The sequence below is a fragment of the Pan troglodytes genome, chromosome 4, assembly GCF_028858775.2.
Source record: "Pan troglodytes isolate AG18354 chromosome 4, NHGRI_mPanTro3-v2.0_pri, whole genome shotgun sequence".
Taxonomy (NCBI): Eukaryota; Metazoa; Chordata; class Mammalia; order Primates; family Hominidae; genus Pan; species Pan troglodytes.
Genome location: NC_072402.2, coordinates 137,077,258 through 137,101,733, shown reverse-complemented (window position 1 = coordinate 137,101,733; position 24,476 = coordinate 137,077,258). Strand labels below are relative to the sequence as shown.

General features: G+C 48.4%; 2 protein-coding genes across 11 annotated transcripts in view; one reads left to right on the top strand and one right to left on the bottom strand.

The window, feature by feature from the left end:
• The first annotated feature begins 661 nt into the window (after positions 1 to 661).
• On the top strand, positions 662 to 16,782 carry SLC23A1 (solute carrier family 23 member 1). Of its 3 annotated transcripts, none has more exons than XM_517965.7 (15): positions 662 to 805; positions 1,419 to 1,532; positions 1,975 to 2,132; positions 3,130 to 3,218; positions 3,384 to 3,463; positions 3,627 to 3,808; positions 3,940 to 4,060; positions 4,182 to 4,338; positions 4,662 to 4,809; positions 5,332 to 5,437; positions 5,665 to 5,794; positions 5,898 to 6,041; positions 6,519 to 6,614; positions 11,780 to 12,046; positions 16,434 to 16,782. In XM_517965.7, exons 1-14 carry the CDS (start codon positions 770 to 772, stop codon positions 12,025 to 12,027), a joined length of 1,809 nt encoding a protein of 602 aa, XP_517965.3. In that variant the 5' UTR covers positions 662 to 769; the 3' UTR covers positions 12,028 to 12,046; positions 16,434 to 16,782. The 3 variants fall into 3 exon arrangements, with proteins under 3 accessions (XP_517965.3, XP_009448027.1, XP_009448028.1); XM_009449752.4 differs by having other exon boundaries at positions 663 to 805; positions 3,384 to 3,451; XM_009449753.5 differs by lacking the exon at positions 3,384 to 3,463 and having other exon boundaries at positions 663 to 805; positions 3,766 to 3,808.
• Positions 14,320 to 24,476, bottom strand: part of PAIP2 (poly(A) binding protein interacting protein 2) — a 27,908-nt gene continuing 17,751 nt past the window's right edge. For all 8 annotated transcript variants that reach the window (XM_517964.8, XM_063810733.1, XM_016953904.4 and 5 more), the window contains 3 exons: positions 20,130 to 20,293; positions 19,309 to 19,488; positions 14,320 to 15,312 (listed from right to left, as the gene is read on the bottom strand). In XM_517964.8, the coding sequence (XP_517964.2) occupies positions 15,256 to 15,312; positions 19,309 to 19,488; positions 20,130 to 20,267 (375 nt within the window). In that variant the 5' untranslated portion in view covers positions 20,268 to 20,293 and the 3' untranslated portion in view covers positions 14,320 to 15,255. The remainder of the gene's footprint in view (positions 15,313 to 19,308; positions 19,489 to 20,129; positions 20,294 to 24,476) is intronic.

The window sequence follows — 24,476 nt, the reverse complement described above, 5'->3', positions numbered from 1 at the left end:
AAATTATTATGTGGCTGGGAGGGGAAAGGGATCTGTGCCCTGACACAGAGTGCAGGCCCGGCTGGGCCAGCCTAGGCAGCTCTGCCTGCAGAGGCCCATCTGCTGCCTGCCTCAGGGACCCTGAGGGGTGCAGGGTGGTGGGGGCAAGGCAGCTCAGACCAACCTGAATTTTAGGATTGGTTTCTGCAAACTTGCTATCTGCATGGCTTGGGTCAAATCACATCTACTGAATCTGTTTCCTTCGCTGTTAAAGGGGTTAATACCGCCCAGCACAGGGGTTACTTGGGACAGTGCAGATCCATGTTTCTTGGCACAAGGCCAAGGCCATTCCTCAATAACGAGAATGACTATGATGATGATGATAATGAACTAGTTATTAATCAGTGGGGAAGGGCCTCATACATGGGGGTTACATAATAAGTGCCTGTTTCCACTCCCTCTTTCTCCGCTCACCTGGGGCTTGGTAAACTTCTGGTTCTCACCCCCTCGACTCTGGCCCTCTCTTGGGAAACAAGAACAGGTCCAGCGCCCAGGCGCAGATGTGGGCAGGGAAGGGCACATGTGGCAGAGGCTTGGGTGGCTTTTACTGTCCTAGTGAGAGTTAATACATTACCTCTGCCCGGGCCCCCCTTTCGCAATCCAGAGCTGGGCATCTGGTTACAGATTTACTTCAAACAATGCCTGATATGTGGAGTAAAGTCCTCCTCCTTGGCCTTTGTCAAGTCATCCCCTCTTCTCCTCAGGAACTGCTCAAACCTGTGCCCCAAAGATGAGGGCCCAGGAGGACCCCGAGGGCCGGACACAGGTGCTGGGGGCTGGGGGTGGGGGCTAGGTGGGGGCAGGGGGGGTGGGGGGCTGGAGGGCCTGTGCAGGCCTTCTTCCTGGAGGCCAGAGATAAACGTTCTGATGAACTTGATAAGAGTGACTGTCCCAAATTGAATGTGGCAACTGGCGGATGGGTGGAGGTGGGGGTGAAGGAGCCTGCAGCTTTGGGACTGGCTGACTCCAGGTTGGGGTTCAGGAGAGGCCTAATCTCCCGGCCAGTGACACCCCAAGGATCTCCAGGGGGCAGAGGTGGGACCAGATTGGACTTGTCCACAGTCTTGAGCCCTCTTGGCCCCCTCTCCTGTGGTCTCCAAGACTTCTGACTTAAGGGTCCACTTCCCTGGCTAAAATGGCAGGTCCTGAGGGCTCTAGAAGCTGGCACAGTAGACTCATCCCTGCGGGAAGCAATGCAAAGTGGGAGAAAACTGTGGCCAGGCCGAGTGGCAGCCGGGTGGACGGACTGTTGGGGAGGGCGGGAACCCCGCTCTCAGTTGCTGACAAGCCACTTGGGCTGCCTGATTGATTCTGGGGCAGAATGGATTTTGCCTGTCCCCATCACTCCACTCTAAGCTACTTATCTCTGCTGCCTCCAGCATGAATCCACCAGGGACCCCCCGACCCCGCTACCCACAGAGCCTAAGTTTGACATGTTGTACAAGATCGAGGACGTGCCACCTTGGTACCTGTGCATCCTGCTGGGCTTCCAGGTGGGTCCCCCAGGGCCTCCCCGCCCTCACTCTGCACACTCCCCGGGGACTCCAGCCCCTCCCTGGCCAGCAGGGAGTATCTTGGGTAACAGGAAGAAAAACCTGAGGTCAGCACAGTGGCTGTCAGCAAGCAGGAGTCGGGAAGAGGCTGAATCCTGAAAGAAGATGAACTCCCTGGGGGAGTGTGACGCTTGCCAGGTGGGGTGTTGGTGACAGGGAGCAGAGCCAACTCCACGGAAGCTGCAGGAATATCTTGGGTGGAAATTAGTGACCCCCAGAGTGGTCAGCAGTAGCTCTCTGGGAATCACTTGTGGGGACTGCCAGTCCTGGGCAGGCAGCCGGTTCCAGGCCCGCTGAGGCAGGCATGAGGACACTAGGTTGTCCCCTCTCCCTGGAGCTCTGGGGTCCTGCCTCATGCACTCTGCTGTCTCCCTCTGCCCAGCACTACCTGACATGCTTCAGTGGTACCATCGCCGTGCCCTTCCTGCTGGCTGAGGCGCTGTGTGTGGGCCACGACCAGCACATGGTTAGTCAGCTCATCGGCACCATCTTCACGTGCGTGGGCATCACCACTCTCATCCAGACCACCGTGGGCATCCGGTGAGCCGCCCAGCCCCCCCACCCGTCCCCCGCCACCCCTCCACTGTGATCCACACAGCTGGAGCAGGTGGGCTCCCAGAGGACACTGGTGAGACAAAAAAGCCACTTTCTGCCTCCACCTGCTTCTCCTATCCCAGGCCAGCCTTAGAGCTGGGCAGCGTGGCCCCAACCCTGGGAACCTTGATCTAGGCACACTTCAAAGACCAGGCATCTGCAAGTTTAAGGGAATGTACCCTCGCTGGCTCTCCCCTCTTTTTTTTTTTTTTTTTGGAGACGGAGTTTTGCTCTTGTTGCCTAGGCTGGATTGCGGTGGCGTGATCTCGGCTCACCACAACCACCACCTCCCGGGTTCAAGCGATTCTCCCGCGTTCAAGCGATTCTCCCACCTTAGCCTCCTGAGTAGCTGGGATTACAGGCATGCACCACCATGCCCGGCTAATTTTGTATTTGTATCCGCCCACCTTGGCCTCCCAAAGTGCTGGGATTACAGGCGTGAGCCACCAAGCCTAGCCGGCTCTCCCCTCTTAAACCCCATTCTGAATATTGCCCAAATGGCAGCCCTGAGCTAGCTCCCAGGGTTGGTGCCAGCCTCTTCGACAGCCCACCCTCCCGGGGCCGCACGCCCCCGAGTGCACAGCCCTAGGCCTGGGTGGCATTTGAGCTGTTTGAGCTGCGGGGGACAGGGGAAGATTGTGAGAGAAACCTGGATGCGGGAACTGAGGTGTCCACTTCCGGGCAGGTGCCCCCTCCTCACAGTGCAGGAGCTGGTGGTGGGAAGGGGGCAGGTTTTGAGCTGGGGGCTCCATTTGTTTTCTTCCTTGGGCAGCCAAAATGTTAGAGATGGTCTTCCCTGGGGCCTCAACGATTCCCATCTGCCCTTGTCCCTTGTGTCTCTGTCACTCTCTCTGTGCTCTCCTTTCCTGATCTCTCCCCGCATCTTTATCCCTCCTCCCCACCCGCCCCTCCCCACCCCTGTTGCTTTGTGCCTCTCCTCCAGGCTGCCGCTGTTCCAGGCCAGTGCCTTTGCATTTCTGGTTCCAGCCAAAGCCATACTGGCTCTGGAGAGATGGAAATGCCCCCCGGAAGGTGGGTACACTTCTGGGGTCTGCACTGGGGAAAAGGGGAGGCCCAGAGACCTGGAGGTCTGAGCAACTGTCCCGGGTCGACACCAGGGTGCAGCCATGGCAGCATCTTCTCTCCCTCTCTGTCTCTGTACCTGGTCCGTGTGTGTATCCCTGACTCTACCCCCAGAGGAGATCTACGGTAACTGGAGTCTGCCCCTGAACACCTCTCATATCTGGCACCCACGGATACGGGAGGTGGGTTTGCATGTAAGCATAGAAGAGGCCGGGTCTTGAGGAGGGGCTATATGGGAGTGAGGGTGGCCGCTGAGTTTGGGGATTTGAGGAGGTGGTCCAGGAGCTTTGTTCCTGCTAGCAGCAGCCAGGTCATGACCTTTACATGGTGACTTACGGCTGATGTTTGCCCTTCCAGGTCCAGGGTGCAATCATGGTGTCCAGCGTGGTGGAGGTGGTGATTGGCCTGCTGGGGCTGCCTGGGGCCCTGCTCAACTACATTGGGCCTCTCACAGTCACCCCCACTGTCTCCCTCATTGGCCTTTCTGTCTTCCAAGCTGCTGGCGACCGAGCTGGCTCCCACTGGGGCATCTCAGCTTGGTGAGCAGGCACCAGGCCTGATCCCTGCCCAGCCCCAGCACCCTACCCTCTTCATGTCCTTGGTCCTTCTTCCCGGCTCCTGGCCCCAGCCTGGCCTCCCATCCACTTCCTGATTGTGCCTCTGCCCCCAGCTCCATTCTCCTGATCATCCTCTTCTCCCAGTACCTGCGCAACCTCACCTTCCTGCTGCCTGTCTACCGCTGGGGCAAGGGCCTCACTCTCCTCCGCATCCAGATCTTCAAAATGTTTCCTGTGAGGACCTGGCAGGCGGCTGGGACTGGGACTATGGCCAGGGCTTGGGCTGAGGTGGGAGCAGGTTAGCCTGGACAGAGACCTCCAGTGCCTTCAGTGCCCCCTCACCCCCCTCCTTCAGATTGTGCTGGCCATCATGACCGTGTGGCTGCTCTGCTATGTCCTGACCTTGACAGACGTGCTGCCCACAGACCCAAAAGCCTATGGCTTCCAGGCACGAACCGATGCCCGTGGTGACATCATGGCTATTGCACCCTGGATCCGCATCCCTTACCCCTGTGAGCAACACCCCTTGGGCCCCTCTGCCCCCAACTGAGACCACCTATGAGACAGACTCCTGGTGACCCCAATCCAGCAGGTGACACACCTAGCATTAGCCGCACATTTATAGTGCGCCCAGCAGAGTGGTGTTTTACTTAGACAAAGCTTCAGTCCCACTTCCTGGCTCTGAGTGACTCAAATAAGCTCCCACAACTGTATAGCTCCCATCCCAGCCTGAGGTCTCCTGATCTGCTCTTGCTCCTTCCAGCACTGCCCTGTCTATTCCTAACCATCACAGTCTCCTCACTGTAGCCACCATCCTGTCTCCCTCCGAGCACAGGTCAGTGGGGCCTGCCCACGGTGACTGCGGCTGCTGTCCTGGGAATGTTCAGCGCCACTCTGGCAGGCATCATTGAGTCCATCGGAGATTACTACGCCTGTGCCCGCCTGGCTGGTGCACCACCCCCTCCAGTACATGCTATCAACAGGTAGCCTACCTGCCCTCCTCAGTGTCTGATCTCCTCAGGGGCCCCCCAGGAAGCACACACAGGAACGGGGTGGAGGCCCAGGGGGTAGGTTTAGGCAAGTCGAGAACACGCTCCAGACCTCATTCTCCTTGTTTGTGCGATGGGGGTGCCCTCTCATCACCCCTCTGTCTTTGCTGGGAGTAGCTGAGAAGATGGTGGAGTCCAAAGGGAACCACCGTCATTGACAGCCCTCCATGTGCCCGGCTCTGACTGTGCATTCTTATGCAATCTTTGAAGCATTTTGTGAGACGGGCACCGGTATTTATCCCAGGAGGAAATTGAAGGCCAGAATTACCCACAGGAGTAAGTGCCAGGGCACTAGGACTAGCTCTGGAGCCTGAGCATTCTGGCCTGTAGTAGGGAGTGCTACAGCTGATAGCTGCAGCCCCCACAGCCCCAGAGGACGGCAGCTTGCTAAGATGATGGCGGAACACAGACTGGTGCAGAGGCTGGACCAAGCCCCGACTCTCCCTTTCCTTACAGGGGCATCTTCACCGAAGGCATTTGCTGCATCATCGCGGGGCTATTGGGCACGGGCAACGGGTCCACCTCGTCCAGTCCCAACATTGGCGTCCTGGGAATTACCAAGGTGTCGCGACGAGCCAGAGCCAAGTCCTGCCCTAATTCCGTGGGCCGCAGGCCCCGCCCCAACTCGGTCCCCACTTTGGTTTAGCCCCACCCTGTCTTTGAGAGGCCTCGCCCCCGCATCAAGCCCCAGCCGGTTTATGCCTCGCTCTTATAACAGGCCCCGCCCCTGGAACTAACCCCGCCCCAGCCTCGTCCCCAGGTCTAGCTTCCCCGCTGGCTCCCCGGCAGGTGGGCAGCCGGCGCGTGGTGCAGTATGGTGCGGCTATCATGCTGGTCCTGGGCACCATCGGCAAGTTCACGGCCCTCTTCGCCTCGCTCCCTGACCCCATCCTGGGGGGCATGTTCTGCACTCTCTTTGGTGAGTGTCTGGCGCGGGCCACGGGTCGCGGTGCGGGTCGCCGAGTGGGACTCACCTGGATTGCGCGTGTGCGGCGCCTCCAGCGGTTCTCTTGCGCCCTTAGGCATGATTACAGCTGTTGGGCTGTCCAACCTGCAATTTGTGGACATGAACTCCTCTCGCAACCTCTTCGTGCTGGGATTTTCCATGTTCTTCGGGCTCACGCTGCCCAATTACCTGGAGTCCAACCCTGGCGCCATCAATACAGGTGCCTCCAGCTGTTTACTGTCTCCAAAGGCGGGGTGGGCCCAAAATTTTGAGCACAGCCCCCTCCCTCAAAGGCTCCACACAGCTACAGCCACAAATCGTACCCAACTCTGGGTGTCAACCAGCAGCTGAGAGTTTGGGTCACAGCTGTCCTTTACTAAGACACTTCCTGTGGACAGATATTGACCTTTACATGTGCTTATTTAATTTTCAAAACAGCTCCATTTATCTACATTTATCATTTCTCCATTATCATTTCAACTTTACAGATGAGGAAGATGAGGCTCAGTGATTTGTCCCAGGTGAACAACTAGCAACTGGCAGAATTGGGATTTGAACCCAGAGATAGGAAAGACAGAGATAGGTTTGAGACAGGGCTTTGTACTGTTCCTTTGCCATGGCTGCACAAGAGGAAGTCCCTCAACTCTGCTCTCCGGATTGGGCCATGACACCCATTGGCCCTTGGCCTATTCCACAGGCATTCTTGAAGTGGATCAGATTCTGACTGTGCTGCTGACCACGGAGATGTTTGTGGGCGGGTGCCTTGCTTTCATACTTGACAACACAGTGCCAGGTATGGTTCGGTCCTGGGAGGGGAATGAAGAACTAGGCTGGACTCATGCACTCCAACAGATGGCCTCTGAGCTGGAGCTGTGTGGTTAGGTCCCATGCGATGCAGGCCCTGCAGGGAGCATCAGGAATAGATGGGCTGGTGGAGTGCTCACTGGCTGGAGGGAGAGAATGAGGCACAGACATACCTCAGAGGTCTTGAAGAGGATGGGGCCAGAAGAGTCACTGCTGGGTCCTGTGAATCCTTTCCTCTCCACTTTTTCCATTTCTTTCCTTTTTTTTTTTCCGAGATGGAGTCTCGCCCTGTCACCCAGGCTGGAGTGCAGTGGTGCGATCTCAGCTCACTGCAACCTCCACTTCCCGGAGGGTTCAAGTGATTCTCCTGTCTCCTGAGTAGCTGGGACTACAGGTGGCTGCCACCACGCCCAGCTAATTTTCATATTTTTGGTAGAGATGGGGTTTCACCATATTGGGCAGGCTGGTCTTGAACTCCTGACCTCAAGTGATCCGCCCGCCTCAACCTCCCAAAGTGCTGGATTACAGGCATGAGCCACTGCACCTGGCCTCCTCTCCATTTCTTAATAGCCACTGGGCTGAGGGATGTCTTTGCTTTCTTCAGAGTAGGACAGAGATAAATGCAGCGTCAGTTTGTTGGCAAAATCCATCCACTCCAAATATGTCAGCAGCCTGCCACAATGGCGACTAGAAGAGCCACTAACATTTCCCTTTGGTACCAGAGCTTTTTGCAAAGATCGTGGAGGATACTTTGTGGGGCCCACATAAAGATGCCAGTAAATATATAAAATAAATGTCACCAGGTGCTCTGATAACAAACAGTTAACATTTAGCAAACATATACTATGGGTAAGGCAGAGCTAAGTGTCTTACTTCATCCTCAAAAACCACAAAGTCATAAAGTCACAAAATTAAAACATCACGGCCGAGCGTGGTGGCTCATGCCTGTAATCCCATCACTGTGGGAGGCTAAGGCGGGTGGATCACGAGGTCAGGAGTTTGAGACAAGCCTGGCCAACATGGTGAAACTCCATCTCTACTAAAAATGCAAAAATTAGCTGGGTGTGGTGGCGTGTGCCTGTAATCCCAGCTCCTCGGGAGGCTGAGGCAGGAGAATTGCTTGAACCTGGGAGGCGAAGGTTGCAGTGGGCCGAGATCGTGCCATTGCACTCCAGCCTGGGTGACAGGGCGAGACTCCATCTCAAAAAAAAAAAAAAAATTAAAACATCGCAAATCTGGGATGTATATTTTAATTGAGACAGGGTCTCAGACTATCACCCAGACTGGAGTGTAGTGGCACAATCATAGCTCACTACAGCCTGAAACTCCTGGGCTTATGTGACCCTCCTGCCTCAGCCTCCCAAATAATTGGGACTACCGGTGCACAGGTGCATGCCACCATGCCCGGCTAATTTTTGAATTTTTTGTAGAGACGGGGTCTTACTTTATTGCCAAGGTTGGTCTTGAACTCCTGGGCTCAAGTGATCCTCCCATCTCAGCCTCTCAAAGTACTGGGATTATAGGTGTGAGCCACCACACCTGTCCTCAATTTTTTTTTTATTTTTGAGATGGAGTCTTGCTCTTGTCACCCAGGCTGGAGCACAATGGCGTGATCTCGGCTCACTGCCACCTCCGCCTCCTGAGCTCAACCGATTCTCTTGCCTCAGCCTCCCAAGTAGCTGGGATTACAGGTGTGCACCACCACGCCCAGCTAATTTTTGTATTTTTAGTAGAGACAGGGTTTCACTATGTTGGCCAGGGTAGTCTCAAACTCCTGACCTCAGGTGATCCGCCCACCTTGGCCTCCCAAAGTGCTAGGATTACAGGCGTGAGCCACCACACCTAGCCTCTATTTTTAAATTAAGATGGGGGTCTATGTTGCCCAGGCTGGAGTGCAGTGGTTATTCACAGGTGTGATCATAGCATACTACAGCCTCAAACTCCTGGACTCAAGCAATCCTTCTGTCTCGGCCTCCTGAAGAGCTGAGAGTACAGGTGCATGCTATATACCATCTGGCTAAATCTGGGATTTTTAACAACATCCATCTGACGCAGTCAATGGCCTGTGTCCCATCCACTGCACCATACTGCCTCTGCTGGAGGGTTTCAGGGAACCTGGGCTGCAGGACTGGGGAAGGCTCCATGGAGACGGGAGTTAATGACTGCATCAGTATAGGGACATAAGGGATGGTAGTAGCAAGATCATGGGCCTCCATTTTGTCACTTACCAGCCTGATCACAGCCACAGGTCCTGTCTGCCTCCCTCTCTCTGAAGATCCAAGTGTTTATATTCACATAACATAAGTGTCAGAGGCTGTCTCTGAACAGCTGGTGGGTTGGGGCTGGGGAGGACAGAGGAGGGCCAGGGTTCCCCGTAGGATTTTAGGCAGAATCAAAGGAGGGTGCTCTTGGTAGCAGCTGTCCCTTCGATGGATGGGTGGGTATTTGAACATGGTACCCCTGCCCATTTAGAGGATGCTAGACTGGGGGCTGGAACAGACCATCCTATGGGCCTGAGACAGTCAAGTGGCAGCCTCAATGCCTAGGGAATATGAGGAGATGGAGAGCATCTGGGTAGGCATCTGTACATGAAGAGGCTTCTTTGTGACTTGGGTGGCTAGTTTAAGCTATCCAGTCATCCTTAACAACAGCTGCAGAACTGCCTGAGTCCCTTATACCCCACCTTTCAACCCACCTGAGCATCACAACTGTCCCTGCCAGGAATCATCCTGTGTGTCATGCCACATAAGCTCAGCAGTCTTCAGTATTCACTGAGGAACCTAAAGCTCAGGGGGGTTAAGTCACTTGCCTAAGGTCACACAACCTGGATTCAAACTAAGGTCTAGCTGGCTCAAAACCCTGTCCTTAACCATGGAATAGCAAAAGCCTTTTCCAGCCCTTAACTTCCTGCTGGGGATGGGCCATTTTGCATTTGTTTTTGTTTGTTTGTTTGTTTTGTTTTTGAGACGGAGTCTCGCTCTGTCGCCCAGGCTGGAGTGCAGTGGCGCAATCTTGGCTCCGCCTCCCAGGTTCACACCATTCTCCTGCCTCAGCCTCCCGAGTAGCTGGGACTACCGGTGCCCGCCACCACGCCTGGCTAATTTTTTGTATTTTTAGTAGACACAGGGTGCTCTTTGTCTTTACCTATCCAGAGCCCAACCTTAGAGGGCAGTCCGTTTAGTTCAGCACATGCTGCTAGAGCTTACCAGCTTGGCCCTGAATCAGACACTGAGGAGGATATGCCAAAAAGTGTAAGTCAGTAACAATTTGTTTAGAGGAGCTCCTGGCACAAGATAGGTGGTAAAACTAGATTTAAGCAAGCAATGAAGTCAAGGAAGCCGGGCTGGAGTTATTGGGAGGGTTTACTGATGAGGGAGAGTGGGTGAGGCCTAGGAAAAAGGAGGGGGCTTGGAGAAGTATAGAAGGCACTGAAGGTTGGGATGTAGTGGGCAGGCTGACTGGTCTGCTAGAGGGAGCTGTGGGCTGGCTGCCATGTGTGTCTTGGCAGTGGTGCGAGGTAATCGGACACCAGGAACATAGTCCTTACACCACACCTATGGCTCATCCCACTCTACTGTGCCCACTGTGTGTGCCCTTTGTACAGCCAAGCCCAATCAAAGTGTCTCTTCCAGACTGTGTGTGCCCTTTGTAGAGCCAAGCCCAAACAGTGTCTCTTCCAGGTAGTCTTCCCTAGGGACTCCACCTTCCCTCAGTGCCCTCTCCTGTGAGATTTTGGAACATAACTTGGTTTGTGCTACTCATGGGTTTGTTCTCAGCCTGGGCTGCCAGCAAGTGGAAATTCCCACTCCTTCTGCTAGATTTATAGTATTTCAGTCTTTGTCGATCCCAGCCCTCTTGTGAAAACCTGAGATCTCATGTGACCCTGCCCCACCTGAGGGAGAATTCCTAGTTGTAAAAATTACTAGCCTGGCTCAGTGGCTCACACCTGTAATCCCAGAACTTTGCAAGGCCAAGGCGGGCTGATCACTTGAGGTCAGGAGTTCGACACCAGTGCCTGGCCAACATGGTGAAACCTCATCTCTATTAAAATTACAGTAATTAGCCGGGCGTGGTGGGTCACACCTGTAATCCCAGCTACTCGGGAGGCTGAGGCAGGAGAATCGCTTGCATCTGGGAGGCGGAGGTTGCAGTGAACCGAGATCAACCCACTGTACTCCATCCTGGGCAACAGAGCAAGACTCTGTCTCAACAACAACAACAACAACAACAACAAAAAAAACCACAACACACAAAAAACAAATTATTTGGTGTATCCCTACCTCCAAAGATTTTATTTACCTTGACTTTCTGAAGTTTGTATTATAAAAATGAGTTTTTCACATATGGAATCATAATATGAAATATTAACACTGATTATAGTGTTTCAAAATATGCCTCCCTTACCCCCAGAACGCAATCTGGACTTGATTTGGTCCCCATGGGCCTAACACACATTACCACATACTCACAGATTTAGGTTCACAATCACTTAACTTTTTGTCCCTTTCTTCATCTTAAAATTTTGTATAGGCCGGGCACAGTGGCTCACGCTTATAATCCCAGCACTTTGGGAGGCCAAGCCGGGCAGATCACAAGGTCAGGAGTTCAAGACCAGCCTGACCAACATAGTGACACCCCGTCTCTACGAAAAATACAAAAATTAGCTGGGCATGGTGGTGCATGCCTGTAATCCCAGCTACTAAGGAGGCTGAGGCAGGATAATCGCTTAAACCCGGGAGGAGGAGGTTGCAGTGAGCCGAGATCGTGCCAGTGCACTCCAGCCTGGGCAACAGAGCGAGACTGTCTCAAACAAATAAATAAAATAAAATAAAATAAAAATTTGTACAATGGTGTCTATACATCTCCCAGGGGTATGTTTTCAAGCAACAAGATAATGAAATTAAAGCACTTAGCACAGAGCCTGGCACACTGTAGTTACACAATAAATACTATTATAACTAGTATCCTTTAGTGTTCCTTAGAGCTCTGGCCAAGTTAGGAGCTCAGAAACCATAGATTCAGCCACGTTTTAGGACCAAATGATAGTTAAGGAAGATACTTGATTCCAGAAGTCTGCCTTAGGACTGGGTTATGGGAAGTGGGGGTGGCTGAGGGTTGCTGGCCTTGGTAAATGACCTCACTATCCTCTTCCAGGGAGCCCAGAGGAGCGTGGTCTGATACAGTGGAAAGCTGGGGCTCATGCCAACAGTGACATGTCTTCCAGCCTCAAGAGCTACGATTTCCCCATTGGGATGGGCATAGTAAAAAGAATTGCCTTTCTGAAATACATTCCTATCTGCCCAGTCTTCAAAGGATTTTCTTCAACTTCAAAAGATCAGATTGCAATTCCAGAAGACACTCCAGAAAATACAGAAACTGCATCTGTGTGCACCAAGGTCTGAAAAATGACTTCCAGGAAAGGTAGGATGTGTCTATGGTTTTTGTGGGAGGGTTGAATAATCAAAACATTCTTATGCTTTAACCAAAGAAAAACCAAACTACTCAGTTCTCTTTCTTGTAAACTGTTTGAATGTCCTCAAAGAGAAGGTGAGCTGGGTAAAAAGTCAACATACGGATTTTGGGTGGAATTCCTTTACCATTTCATAGTAACAGCAGAACTTCCCAACTAGTGTGGGCCACTAAGAGGCTACAAGTATGCTGAAATGCAGATCCTCTAGCCTTCCAGACACCTGGGCAGAATCTGGGCCAATTGGAGTCCTTGAGCTAAGAACTCTAGCCACTGGCAGCCTCATTCTTGTACTCCAGTATGCTAAACAAGTATTACTTTGATATGCGACATGGAAAATGTTGAGAAATGCAGCACAAGAACAGGAAAAATCCTCTCATATACACTGCCTTGTCTCAATAACGTCATAAAATTAAAACCCTTTAAAACAGGATGCCTTTATCCTAAAACGATGCCTGTACAAGCCCTGATGAGGTGATACTTTGTCCTTAGGGCTTCAGAACGCATGGGCAGCTGATGCTCGGAAACCTTTCATCACTATCTGTAATGCAGATGCCTGGCTGTCTACTAAACACTGAAGTGGGTTCATTGTGCACGTTCCCTCAGACAGACAAGAAAAGTTCCCAAAAAGAGAGGTTAGCCTAGATGACTCCTTAATAGTAAAAATAACAACACTTAAAACAGGACTTTCTATGTCTTAAGTACTTATATATATTAACTACTCACATAATCCAGAGACAGTTATTACTGCTATTTTAGAGATGTGGAAAGGAAGGTACAGAAAGGTTAAGTGATATGCCCATGATCACAGGATTCACATCCAGGAAGTCTGGCTAGAGTTCCCTTTTCCTTTTTTTTTGAGACAGAGTCTTGCTCTGTCGCCCAGGCTGGAGTGCAGTGGCACCATCTCGGCTCACTGCAACCTCCACCTCCCGGGTTCAAGCAATTCTCCTGTCTCAGCCTCCTGAGTAGCTGGGATTACAGGCGTCTACCACCATGCCCAGCTTATTTTTGTAGAGATGGAGTTTCACCATGTTGGCCAGGCTGGTCTCAAACTCCTAACCTCAAATGATCCACCTACCTTGGCCTCCCAAAGTACTGGGATTACAGGCGTGAGCCACCACACCCGGCCTAGAGCCCCCTTTTCTCTTTTTAAATTTTTTTCCCAACAAAAGCCACATTCAAGAATCTTTACTCTTAAGGGCGATCACCTGAGGTCAGGAGTTCGAGTCCAGCCTGGCCAACATGGCAAAACCGCATCTCTACTAAAAAAATACAAAAATTAGCCAGGCGTGGTGGTAGGCGCCTGTAATCCCAGCTACTTGAGGCTGAGACAGGAGAATCGCTTGAGCCCAGGAGGCAGAGGTTGCATTGAACTGAGATTGCATGACTGTACTCCAGCCTGGGTGACAGAGTGAGACTCTGTCTTGAAAATAAATAAATAAATAAATAAATAAATAAATAAATAAATAAAGGCTGGGTGCGGTGGCTCACGCCTGTAATCTCAGCACTTTGGGAGGCCGAGGCAGGTGGATAACCTGAAGTCAGGAGTTCAAGACCAGCCCGGCTAACATGGTGAAACTCGGTCTCTACTAAAAATACAAAAATTAGCCAGGTGTGGTGGCACACAACTGTAATCCTAGCTATTTGGGAGGCTGAGGCAGAAGAATCACTTGAACCTGGGAGGTGAAGGTTGCAGTGAGCTGAGATCGTGCCACTGTACTTCAGCCTGGGCAACAGAGCAGGACTCCGTCTCCAAGAACCAACCAACCAACCAACCACACACTGGGGTACAGGTGCCCACACCAAAGAACCTCCCCCGTACCCACTGCCAGAAGAATGTGAGTCAGAACTGACTATATGGCTCTCTTAATCTTTTTCAACCTAATAAGCTCAAAAAAAGCCCTTGTGAAGAACAAAAAACAATGGAGGTTCTATTAGAGTAAGGTCACCATCATATTGGTCAGCCGTAAAGTTTCTTACATGACTATCTAGGATTCCCCTGACACTGAAGTCTGAGGTGATTAAGAAGCAAGGATGGGCAATGGAGTTATTCTACTGCTATATTCTGGAAAGGTACTTGCATGGCAACATACCTGTTAGAATCTAACAAAGCCTGAAAGCTTAGCACATTTTGCCAGCAAGATTGTCCTGAGGCACTGGGCCCATACTCAAGTGAGTAACACCACTACAGTACATTCCAGCACCAATAAACACAACCATCTGCTCAGTTCTACTATTATTTATTTTTTTAAATATTTTTGAAAAAATATAATTTTTTTACAATATTTTCAACTTAAACACTATTCACACTGAACACGTATGGCAGCTTAACCTACCCAAATATGAAGTTTAAGAAGCCAAAACTGTTCTAGCTTTGTTAAAAGAAAAGTTGTGCTGCAGACTCTCGTGATGGTTAACAAAGCAAGGAAAAGCACCACTCAAATCATAATGTTACAGTATCTTTGTTCAGCTGGATTATGGGTTGGTATTGGTCATATGTTAGACTCCATACAGGCATAGCTATGATGCAGTGAATCCCTTAGAAGTTACAATTCTCAAATTACATACTTCCTCAGATGTAACATTAGAACTCAATACTTCTAACAATAACATACCAGAAAAGGCTGGACTGGCACTCATCTGCTGACTAACTTGTAGCCTCAGTAATATGACATACTTGTCTTTAACAAATTATCTCAAATTAACTAACAGACCTTCAGAAAATGGAGATTCTTTTTGATGGGGACATAATCAAATTTAAGTCTGAGAAATATGCTTAACAGTTGGAACTCAAATTAAATGTACTGATTTTAAAGTTTAGACATTAGCAAGTGATAGATTAGCCTCAAAAAAAGACAATTTGGTAAGGTTTAGGTCTTTTAATTTGGTGCTTGTTCACAACTTGACTGGTGCTTCTTTCCTTGCTGTCTTCACATCAAGCCATGGGGCCAATTCTATTTTCAGTAAATGTTTGACAGCTTTTTACTTAGTAACAGTCTCAGCACTTTTATTAAGCATGCAAGACTAACAAAAACTTTGGCAATGCATAAGTGTAACACAGTGACGAGAGCGCTTTTACAATTAAGTCTTCTAATACTGCCTTCACAGTGTGGAAATTGTGCTACATCCACCAAAAGAGGGCCCCGTCTACTCAAATATTTCAGTACTTCACCCCAGGAACAAACTCCTTTGCATTTGGATTCAGATTGCTCTTGACCTGGAAAATAAGTACATAAAAAAGCAAGTTCATTAACACAGTTTCAGGTACTAATTCAATCTAGATCCTCATGCAAAAACATCTTCCAAAAAAAAAAAAAAAGACAAAAGAACTCAGTCTGTAAGACTATACTTAACCCCAAAAAACCCCAAAAAGGAAGAACCAGATGTAAGCTATATATCATATTAAATTACATCAACTTTTTCTTTTCTTTTTTTGTGATGGAGTCTTGCTCTGTCGCCCAGGCTGGAGTGCAGTGGCACAATCTAGGCTCACTGCAACCTCTGCCACCTGGGTTCAAGCGATTCTCCTGCCTCAGCCTCCCGAGTAGCCGGGACTACAGGCGCGTGCCACCACACCCAACTAATTTTTTGTATTTTTATTTATTTAGTTAGTTTTTTTTTTATGAGACGGAGTCTCACTCTGTCACCCAGGCTGCAATGCAGTGGCGCGATCTCAGCTCACTGCAAGCTCCGCCTCCCAGGTTCACACCATTCTCCTGCCTCATCCTCCTGAGTAGCTGGGACTACAGGCGCCCACCGCCACGCCCAGCTAATTTTTTGTTGTATTTTTAGTAAAGACGGGGTTTCACCATGTTAGCCAGGATGGTCTCGATCTCCTGACCTCGTGATCCGCCCGCCTTGGCCTCCCAAAGTGCTGGGATTACAGGCGTAAGCCACCGCGCCCGGCCTAATTTTTTGTATTTTTAGTAGAGAAGGGGTTTCACCGTGTTAGCCAGGATGGTGTTGATCTGACCTCGTGATCTGCCTGCCTCGGCCTCCTAAAATGCTGGGACTACAGGTGTGAGCCACTGCACCCGGCCTAAATTACATCCATTTTCTAAAGAGAAAGTAGGAATTGAAATTCAGTTTGCTTAAGTGTAACCAGAAATCCAGTAACTTCACATAAGTTAAAGGAATAGCACGGAACAAGGAATTCTGTTAATCGAACTATGGTATGTAGCTTTCTTTAAACACTAAATACCAAGGAACCATGTTAAACAAGTGTTGAAATTATGATTAAAGTAACTGGGGAATTGCTGATGGATTAATTTTACTTTAGAATCCTCACTAAAAATGTGGAGTTGTTTTTCTACAATTGCCATCTTCTAATTCCCACAGGAAGCATGGTATATAACAGGAAAAGAAAACTACATGGGGAACCAGAAGACCTAAGTCTGAAATCCCAGCCCTGCCCCTAACTAACTTCTGTGTAAACTCAGATAAGTCACCTTTCTCTGGGATTCAAATTTTTGCATCAGTTAAAAAAAAGGGGGTGGGGGGGAATGGGCCAAAGTCTGAGTCTTAGAGACTTGTACCAATGTTATGCTATGTCTCTAAATCTTTACTCTCCTAAGTAGACTTGTCAGCATCTAGGAAGAACAGCTAGAAATTTTCCTCTGTGATATTTTAGACTGCAAGTTGATAAAAATAAAAAGAAATGAGGGCAGGTTCCAGGGCCTGAAATGTAGGTATGCTGCAAGGCTTTTACATTGAATTTGACCCTACATCACTTCAAGACTAATGCATAATATTAAACATCATGTTGAAGAAATAATTTTAGTTTCGTAATTTATACATACAGTTTCTTTGGACAGGATATATTCTCCCTTCCCCCAAGGGAAATAATGTATCTACATTTTAAAAGTGTGAAGTTTAAGAAAAAAAAGCAGCATTCCTTTTCTCTTTTTTTGAGACATGGACTCGCTCTGTTGCTTAGACTGGAGGGCAATGGAACAATCACAGCTCACTGCAGCATCGGCCTCCTGGGCTCAAGTGATCCTCTGGCCTCTGCCTCCCAAGTACCTGGGACCACAGGCCTGTGCCACCACACCCAGCTAACTTAAACTTTTTGTAGAAACAGGGTCTCCCTTTGTTGCCCAGGCTGGTCTCGAACTCCTGGGCCAAAGTAATCTTCCCACTTTGGCCTCCCAAAGTGCTGGGATTACAAGCATGAGCCACCACATCCAGGCAGTGTTCTTAAATGAACAATTTTCTGGGAGCGATAGAAGAATAAGAATGAAACAAAGTAATATCAAATAGACTGAGAACAAACCAGCTTCTGTACTATGGAATTATACTGGGTCCAGATTAAAGTTATACATTATGCTCAGCCAAGACTGTTACTCTGCAGGGCAACTGGATTATTTATGGTGACTAATGTAGCCGTAAGTAATCATACCCCCCTCCAGACTATTCAGATCATACAGCTGCTCAAATGGGTTACCATCACTTACTGCAACAAAGGCTATATACCACAATGTAAACTCAGTGCTCTCTACACCATCCTTTAGAAGAATGGTTTCCAAATGACCGACTCAGGCAAGTTGGCTGTATAATAAATCCTCTGTAGTACTTTTAAAAAATTAACATGCCCAGACAACTGAGCATGTTGGGATGTAACTAAAGAACTGATTTTTGTATTTAATGCTTCATAGGTAATTATGGTGTACAGATTAGTTCAGTGGACCCAGCCAGTTCTCACTCTAGTGCTGATGTTTAGTTATCACAATTCCCCCCACCCCGCTATTTTTTTTTTTTTTTTTGAGGTGGAGTCTCACTCTGTCGCCCAGGCTAGAGTGCAACGACACCATCTTGGTTCACCACAATCTCCACCTCCCAGATTCATGCGATTCTCCTGCCTTAGCCTCCCAGGTAGCTGGGATTACAGGCACGCACCACCACGACCAGCTAATTTTTGTATTTTTAGTAGAGACGGGGTTTCACCATGTTGGTCAGGCTGGTCTCGAACTCTTGACCTCGTGATCCGCGTGCCTCGGCGTCCCAAAGTGTTGGGATTACAGGCATGAGCCACTGCACCCAGCCAAGACAAGATTAAAGAGCAAAACTTCTCCATCAAGCTACTTTTGTATAGGCAAGTAACATGATAATATTGTGTGTATTTTTAAATTATTAATTATTTAGGACATTTAAGTACCCTAGGGCAACATCAGGACTAAAAGCAGGGGCTAGAAGTCCGTCTAAGACTAGCTCTACAGTATTGCCGGAAGTGATTCCATGTCGTGAGACTCTGCTTCCATTGTAAAAAGCAGCACAATTCCTTTTTCCTTTTTTTTTTTTTTTTGAGACAGTCTTGCTGTGTCACCCACGCTGGAGTGCAGTGGCGTAATCTCGGATCACTGCAACCTCTGCCTTCCAGGTTGAAGTGATTCTCCTGCCTCAGCCTCCCAAGTAGCTGGAACTACAGGCGCCCGCCACCATGTCCAGCTAATTTTTGTATTTTTTTTTTCTTTTTTTTGAGTCAGAGTCTCACTCTGTTGCCCAGGCTGGAGTGCAATGGTGCGATCTCCACTCACTGCAACCTCCGCCTCCCAGATTCAAGCAATTCTCCTGCCTCAGCCTTTTGAGTAGCTGGGATTACTTACAGGCATGCACCACCACACCCAGCTAATTTTTGTAATTTTAGTACAGATGGGGTTTCACCACGTTGGCCAGGCTGGTCTTGAACTCCTGACCTCAGGTGATCCACCCACCTCGGCCTCCCAAAGTGCTGGGATTAAAGGTGTGAGCCACCATGCCTGGCCAAATTTTGTATTTTTTATTCTATTTATTTATTTATTTATTTATTTATTTATTTTATGGAGTTTCGCTCTTGTTGCCCAGGCTGGAGTGCAATGGTGCAATCTCAGCTCACCACAACTTCCGTCTCCCGGGTTCAAGCGATTCTCCTGCCTCAGCCTCCCGAGTAGCTGGGATCACAGGCATGTGCTACCATGCCCGGCTAATTTTTTATTTTTAGTAGAGATGGGGTTTCTCCATGTTGGTCAGGCTGGTCTCAAACTCCTGACCTCAAGTCAACTGCCTGCCTCGGCCTCCCAAAGTGCTGGGATTACAGGCGTGAGCCATATGCCCGGCCAGAAGCAGCACAATTTCTGAAGGGGAAAGAGATGTAGAATTCTTAAATAGATGGGAGCTGGCTTTTCCACTTATGCAAAAGATGCACTAGGTTTTAAAAAGATGAAAAATAACTTTTTACCACAAGATCTTCCAGAGAAGAGCCATCACTGATAACAAGGTCATTAAACTGGTCTTGGATTTGGTCCATAGTTTGTGGGAGATCTCGAGCTGGAATAAACCATTCATGCTCTTCTTCCTCTTCCAGCATTTCTTGGAAACAGCATTCAATAAATTCTTCTTCCCATAACTCCTCTTCTATCTAGATTTATAATAAAGGATAATTTATAGCACACTTGGTAGATATCACTAGGAATGGCTTAAAATATCTTGAACTAAACCATTTAAAGGCACAAAGTCATACTTTCTTTTCTGCTTCCATGCTAAGGAAAAAAAATGCTTACCATAATGACCCACGAAGATCTATCTGTTTAGGGTTTTTCTATGTTTTTACTTTTATTAGTAGAACATTCTTTTTTCCATTGAGGGTGGCAGGGAAGAAGTAAAAAGAGATGCCTGTCTCTTTTTTCTGTGCCTGTCTGCTCCTAACTCCTGAATTCTCTTGACTTTCACGGTAACCAGCAATCTTACTGGCATAAGGCAGTGGTTTCCACATCTGACTGCTCAATGGAACCATCTGAGAGCTCTGAAAAAGTTTCCCAGGCTCCACCCTCATCCTCCTGATTCAGACATCTCTAGGGTGGGACCCTGAAACAAGCTCCCCAGGTTATTTCCGTAAGCAGTTAAGCCTGGTAGTAATCAGCAGCCAAATAAACAGGAGTGGTGGCACATCAGTCTACATACTTTATACATAAAGGACAAGATAAACACATTTCAGGGACAAGTACAATCATATTGAGGGCCAGAATGGACTATAAAAACATGTTTGTACAAAAAACTAACTTGTCTGTTGAATTCTTCTTCATTTTCCATCCACATGTACTCTGCAAATGGATTGTCATCTTCATGAGAATGACCGTTAATAATCACATCTTCATTGATGATGCTTGGGCTAGTACTGCTGCGACTTGGATCTTTCATGGCTGATGTTGGTTGTCGTTTTTAACCTTAAAAGAACAACAGCACAGTTAATTTACTTACTCATTCAGGGTTTTTTCTTTCTGAGACAAGGTTTCACTCCATCATCCAGGCTGGAGTGCAATGGTGTGAGCATGGCTCACCACAGCCTCGATCTCTTGCCTCAGCCTCCCAAGTAACTGGGACTACAGGTGTGCACCACCACACCACCCGGCTGAATTTTTTTTATTTTTTGTAGAAACAAGGTCTGTGTTACCCAAGCTGGTCTCAAATTTCTGGGCTCAAGTGATCCTCCCACCCAAGCCTCTCAAAGTGCTGGGATTATATGCATGAGCCACCGGGCCCAGCTGATTCTTTCAGTTCTTAGTGAGCATCTGTTTATTATTAGCAGGCATCATGAATAGGTGTTAGAGGCAGATGATACATTAAAAATATACGGTAAGTTGAATAATTGGAAAGCTTCATGTTTGTTTTTTCCAAATGATTTTAATGTTTTAAGAAACAGGAGAGGACAGCCTAAAACATCTAATGTTTTCTTTTTTTTTTTTGAGATAGAGTTTCACTCTGTCACCCAGGCTGGAATGCAGTGGCATGATCTTGGTTCACTGCAACCTCAACTGCCCAGGTTTAAGCGATTCTCCCGCCTCAGCCTCCCAAGTAGCTGGGATTACAGGCATGTGCTACCATGCCCAGCTAATTTTTGTATTTTTAGTAGAGATGGAGTTTCGCCACGTTGGCCAGGCTGGTCTTGAACTCCTGACCTCAGATGATCTGCCTGCCTTGGCCTCCCAAAGTGCTGAGATTATAAGTGTGCGCCACCACGCCCGGCCACATCTAATGTTTTCTGATAACAGTAAATGAAGTCCATCAGTTGCTTACATGGACTCTCCAAACCATCCAATTTATATTTTATATTACATATCACTTGCTCTGTAAAGCAAGCATGGTCGGCTGGGCGCAGTGGCTCATGCCTATAATCCCGGCACTTTGGGAGGCAGGGGCAGGTGGATCATTTAAGGTCAGGAGTTTGAGACCAGCCTAACATGGTGAAACCCTGTCTCTACTAAAAATACAAAAAAGGCCAGGCGCGGTGGCTCATGCCTGTAATCCCAGCACTTTGGGAGGCCGAGGCCGGTGGATCACCTGAGGTCGAGAGTTCAAGACCAGCCTGATCAACATGGTGAAACCCCGTCTCTACTAAAAATACAAAATTAGCCGGGCGTGGTGGCACATGCCTGTAATCCCAGCTACTCCGGAGGCTGAGGCAGGAGAATTGCTTGAACCCGGGAGGCGGAGGCTGTGGTGAGCCGAGATTGCGCCGTTGCACTCCAGCCTGGGCAAAAAGAGTGAAACTCCATCTCAAAAAAAAAAAAAAAAACACCCAAAAACAAAAAATTTAGCTGGGCGTGGTGGTACATGCCTGTAATCCCAGCTACTCAGGAGGCTGAGGTGGGAGAATCACTTGAAACCAGGAGGCAGAGGGTACAGTGAGCCGAGACTGCACCACTGCACTCCAGCCTAGGCAACAGAGGGAAACTCCACCTCAAACAACAACAACAACAAAAACCAAACACGGTCTGAAAGACTGAGTCATTAAGTGATGAAATGATGAAAAGCAAATTCAATTTTTAAAAACTGACTTCAAAAAGTCCAGGGATTGAAAGTGAAAACTAACAGATTTTTAATAACTTCTTAGGTTCTTCATGTATATAGCTCTGGATCTCTCCTTGATAGCCCATATTCTGTGTCTGCTTTTTCTCTAGGTCCATGTCAAGTTCTTCCATGTCTGGAGTTCCTCACTGTACAGTGAGTTTCAGGCATCTTTTTTTTTTTTTTTTTTTTTGAGACAGGGTCTCACCCAGACTGGAGTGCAGTGGCATGATCTCAGCTCACCACAACCTCCGCCTCCCAGGCTCAAGCAATTCTCCTGCCTCAGCCTCCAGAGTAGCTGGGATTACAGGCGTATGCCATTATCACCTGGCTAACTTTTATATTTTTAGTAGAGACTGGGTTTCACCATGTTGGCCAGGCTAGCCTTGAACTCAAGACCTCAAATGATCCACCTGTCTCAGCCTCCCAAAGTGCTGGGATTACATGCATGAGCCATCGCGCCCAGCCCAGTATCTTTTCACCTGAGTAAAAGTAGTATCAAATACAAGCCTGATGTCTTATACTACTCAATAGCTGATAACATGATCTAACCTAATTGATACATTGCAGGCTAAATATTTGAAGCACAAGGTTTCACATTCTAAAATATTCCAATTCATTAAGTTTGAAATCGCTAAAAATAGATTTACATAAAACAATTCACCTGTATGTAAACTCAAGCAGTATAGTGACTTGTGCCAAAGAAAGGCTTATTGAGGTCTGCTCACCTCAAATTTGTCATAATCAAGTAAAACACTAAATCTAAAATCTCCTACTGGAAATATATGTATTTTTTTCCCTTTGGGATAAGTTTCAGGGAAAAGATTAACCCTATGTGTGTTGCCTGGCCCTTTAAATTTTATGGACTTATCCTTAAGAGGACGTAAGTGTAATAAAAATCCATAGCTGTTCATGTAATATGACAAATACTAGATACTAATGACAATAGGATCATAGTGGTGAAAATTTTAATTGTTGAGAGGTCCTCAACTAAAAATTTCTGGGAACTTCTGTTCTAGTTATAGTATGTATATCTATAAAAGAAAGGCAGGCCGGGCACTGTGGCTCACTCCAGTAATTCCAGCATTTTGGGAGGCCAAAGCAGGTGGACTGCTTGAGCCCAGGAGTTCGAGACCAGCCTGGGAAACATAGAGAACCCCATCTCTACTACAAATACAAAAAATTAGCTGGATGTGGTGGTGCATGCCTATAATCCCAGCTATTTGGGAGGCTGAGGCAAGAAAATCACTGGAACCTGGGAGGCAGAGGTTGCAGAGAGGCAAGATCACATCACTGCACTTCAGCCTGGGCAAGAAAGCAAGACCCTGTCTCCAAAAAAGAAAAAAAAAAAGAAAGGCAGGAAGAAACAAACTGGGTGCGGCTCATGCCTGTAATCCCAACACTTTGGGAGGTCAACAGGGGTGGATCGCTTGAGCCCAGGAGTTTGATACTAGCCTGGGCAATATGGCAAAGCTGGGTACAGTGGTGCACGCCTGCAGTCCCAGCTACTTGGGAGGCCAAGGTAGGAGGATCTCCTGACCCTGGGAGGTGGAGGTTGCAGTGAGCTGAGATAGTGCCACTGCACTCCAGCCTGGGTGGCAGAGCAAGACCCTATCTTGAAAAACAATAATACAATCAAACAAAAGAAGAAAGGCAGAAACAGACTCAGAGTTATGTGCTATGGTGTTGGTAGAAAGAAAATATGATAATATGATTTGTTAGGAAATTGAGGCACTGTAAAAGCAGACAAGACAGAAAACAGACAATGGATATCTGTTATTTTTATCATTAAACTTGGATGAAAAACTATTTTGATAGCAAGTTTTGACTAAATAATAACCAGTTCCTCTAAAGAAAATAATTAGGCTGGGTGCGGTGGCTCCCGCCTATAATCCCAACACTTTGGGAGGCCAAGGCGGGCAGATCACGAGATCGGGAGTTCGAGACCAGCCTGGCCAATATGGTGAAATCCCGTCTCTACTAAAAATACAAAAACTAGCCAGGTGTGGTGGCACGCGCCTGTAGTCCCAGCTACTTGGGAGGCCGAGGCAGAAGAATCGCTTGAACCTGAGAGGTGGAGGTTGCAGTGAGCCGAGACTGCGCCACTGCACTCTGGCCTGGGCAACAGAGCGCGACTCCAACTCAAAAAAAAGAAAAGAAGAAAATTACCCATTTTTTTTTGAGACGGAGAGTACAGTGGTGCAATCTCAGCTCACTGCAACCTCTGCCTCCTGGGTTCAAGAGATTCTCCTGCCTCAGCCTCCTGTGTAGCTGGGATTACAGGAGCGTGCCACCATGGCCGGCTAATTTTTTTGTATTTTTAGTAGAGACAGGGTTTCACCACGTTGGCCCGGCTGGCGTCAAACGCCTGACCTCAAGTGATCCGCCCACCTCAGCCTCCCAAAGTGCTGGGATTACAGGCATGAGCCACCGTGTCTGGCTGAAAATTACTCATTCTTATATGGCAGGCTACCAAACCGCTTACTGTTAAATAATTACATTTTAGATATTCCTCTAATACTGTGAATGGCTGGGATTGATCCTGCCTCACAACTGGATGGA